We start from the raw sequence: 2,303 nt of genomic DNA on the forward strand, positions 1-2,303 counted from the left end.
ATACCATACAGCCCTGATCACAGTTGTCGGCAAAAGTCCAAATACGCTAATTGGACGACGATATTATTTAGCAACTTTTAGGCCGGCCGAAAAAAACTTTTGGCGACAGTGTTCAGCGGCTCAAAACCTCACTCGAAGCTCAGGTCAAAACCTGAGACCTGACTTAACATTCACATCACCCGTGTTGTTGCACTGAGTGAATATATCTACAGATAAGGATAAGGTTTTAAGTAACAATGCCACCAACAAAGGTAAATGTGTAAGAATTTTTATCAAATATTACTCTTATTCCAAACTCAAATCATTAGTCATGTAAACACAAAGCTAGCTAGCTTATCAACATGTTTAAGTGACGCCACGTTAGACTAACTTTAACATAAAAAACTATTAAAACCAATAAAATGATCTTACAAGTTATGCAAACAATTCCGCTGGGTTAGATGAATGAATAAACATATATTTGAGGTTTATTTTCTTCCGACAGACGTGCGGTAGGTACCTGTAGTTAGCWACATTAGCGGTGAGGGGTCCTGACAGCGCTTAGCTGCCCTCGTTAATGCCGTATTGTTTATGTGACTTCAAAATGTCAACACATTTTAAACTGTCGCGTAAAATACAGTTCAGCTGCATTTGTTTCAGGTCAGATGGAGTTGATAAACCCCATTTAAGGAATACTAAGAGTAAAAATGTCAGAACAGCAAATACTTAAAAAACGCATAGTTAAAAAAGATGATAAAAAATAACACCGTCTTCACAATACAGTTATTTTATTTTTTATAATATTTATTATTTTGATTACATTGCTAACTACAACTTTGTTACAAATATAAGTAAATAATTCTTACAGCACTTAGAAAGTTTATGGACACGGTTTCATATTAAGATCTCCAAATTCAAACTAAAATGTTTACTAATTGATAATAAGTTAGACACACTGGCTGATACTGATATCTCAGATACTATTAAAACAGAACAATGTAAAATAAAAGAACAAAAGTTTTTATGGCAAATTAACTCTATTCCATCTGCATTTTATCCCTCTTTTGAACCAATCCTTCTCTGTCAGCTGCTGTTGTCCTTTCTCTGAAACACAAATTCAGACAGTTTGGTAGACGAGCAGTGAAGGGGGCGGGTCTTCAAGCTGGGAGTGGGAGGGACTACGATGCATTTAAAAAAGCTGAAAAAAGCTGAATTCCTACTGAATTATTTACAGTCAGTTATAAAATAGGACTAAAAACTATACTTCATACTTTTTGACATTACATAATGCAAAACAATCTGATCTACATGTGACATARCAGTCAGCCATATTTAAAAATTTACAAAATACATAAAACAGTAAATGACATCTCAGATCGTATTTTCTCACTACATAAACTATTAAATAAACATTGGAACTGTGTGTGTTCAGTTTTGTGTGACCTCATGTGGATCTTTAGGAGCTGTTGTGTTTTCTACAGCTAAACACTTTTCTCCTGTGTGAATTCTCATGTGGGAGTTTAAATGTGACTTTTGTCTAAATATTTGTCCACAAAAATRACAAGAAAATGGGTTGTCTCGTGTGTGGATCCACATGTGCGAGTTCAAACTTGACTTTTGTGTAAATCTTTGCCCACAAACATCACAAGGAAATGGTTTGTCTCCAGCGTGGATTCTCATGTGGCATGTTACACTTGACTTATGTCTAAACCTTTGTCCACAAACATCACAAAGGAATGTTTTTTCTCCCTTATGAATTCTCATGTGTGTGTTTAAACTAAATTTTTGGCTAAACCTCTGACCGCAAAGTTCACAAGGGAACGGTTTGTCTCCAGTGTGGATCCTCATGTGGGAGTTTTTATGCGAATTTTGGATAAATTTTTGTCCACAGACATCACAAGGGAATGGTTTTTCTCCTGTGTGGACTCTCATGTGTCTGTCCAAACTATATTTTTGGTTAAATCTCTTACCGCAGATTTTACAAGGGAACGGTTTGTCTCCAGTGTGGATCCTCATGTGGGAGTTTTTATGCGAATTTTGGATAAATTTTTGTCCACAGACATCACAATGGAATGGTTTTTCTCCTGTGTGGCTTCTCATGTGTCTGTCCAAACTATATTTTTGGTTAAATCTCTTACCGCAGATTTTACAAGGGAACGGTTTGTTTCCAGTGTGGATTCTCATGTGGGAGTCTTTATATGATTTTCGGGTGAATCTTTGTCCACAAACATCACATGGAAATGGTTTATCTCCAGTGTGCATTCTCGTGTGGGAGTCTTTATATGACTTTCGGGTGAATTTTTGTCCACAAACATCACATGGAA

General features: G+C 36.0%; 1 protein-coding gene across 1 annotated transcript; it reads right to left on the reverse strand.

The window, feature by feature from the left end:
• Positions 1 to 1,620: 1,620 nt before the first annotated feature.
• LOC106520237 (gastrula zinc finger protein XlCGF8.2DB) lies at positions 1,621 to 2,291 on the reverse strand (the record flags this gene model as incomplete). The annotated part of the gene is given in 1 exon segment (XM_014012210.1): positions 1,621 to 2,291. A coding segment is annotated over 1 exon segment (621 nt), but the record flags the coding sequence as incomplete, so codon positions are not given.
• Between the last annotated feature and the right edge of the window lie 12 nt (positions 2,292 to 2,303).

Source organism: Austrofundulus limnaeus, unplaced genomic scaffold (genome assembly GCF_001266775.1).
Source record: "Austrofundulus limnaeus strain Quisiro unplaced genomic scaffold, Austrofundulus_limnaeus-1.0 Scaffold89, whole genome shotgun sequence".
Lineage (NCBI taxonomy): Eukaryota > Metazoa > Chordata > Actinopteri > Cyprinodontiformes > Rivulidae > Austrofundulus > Austrofundulus limnaeus.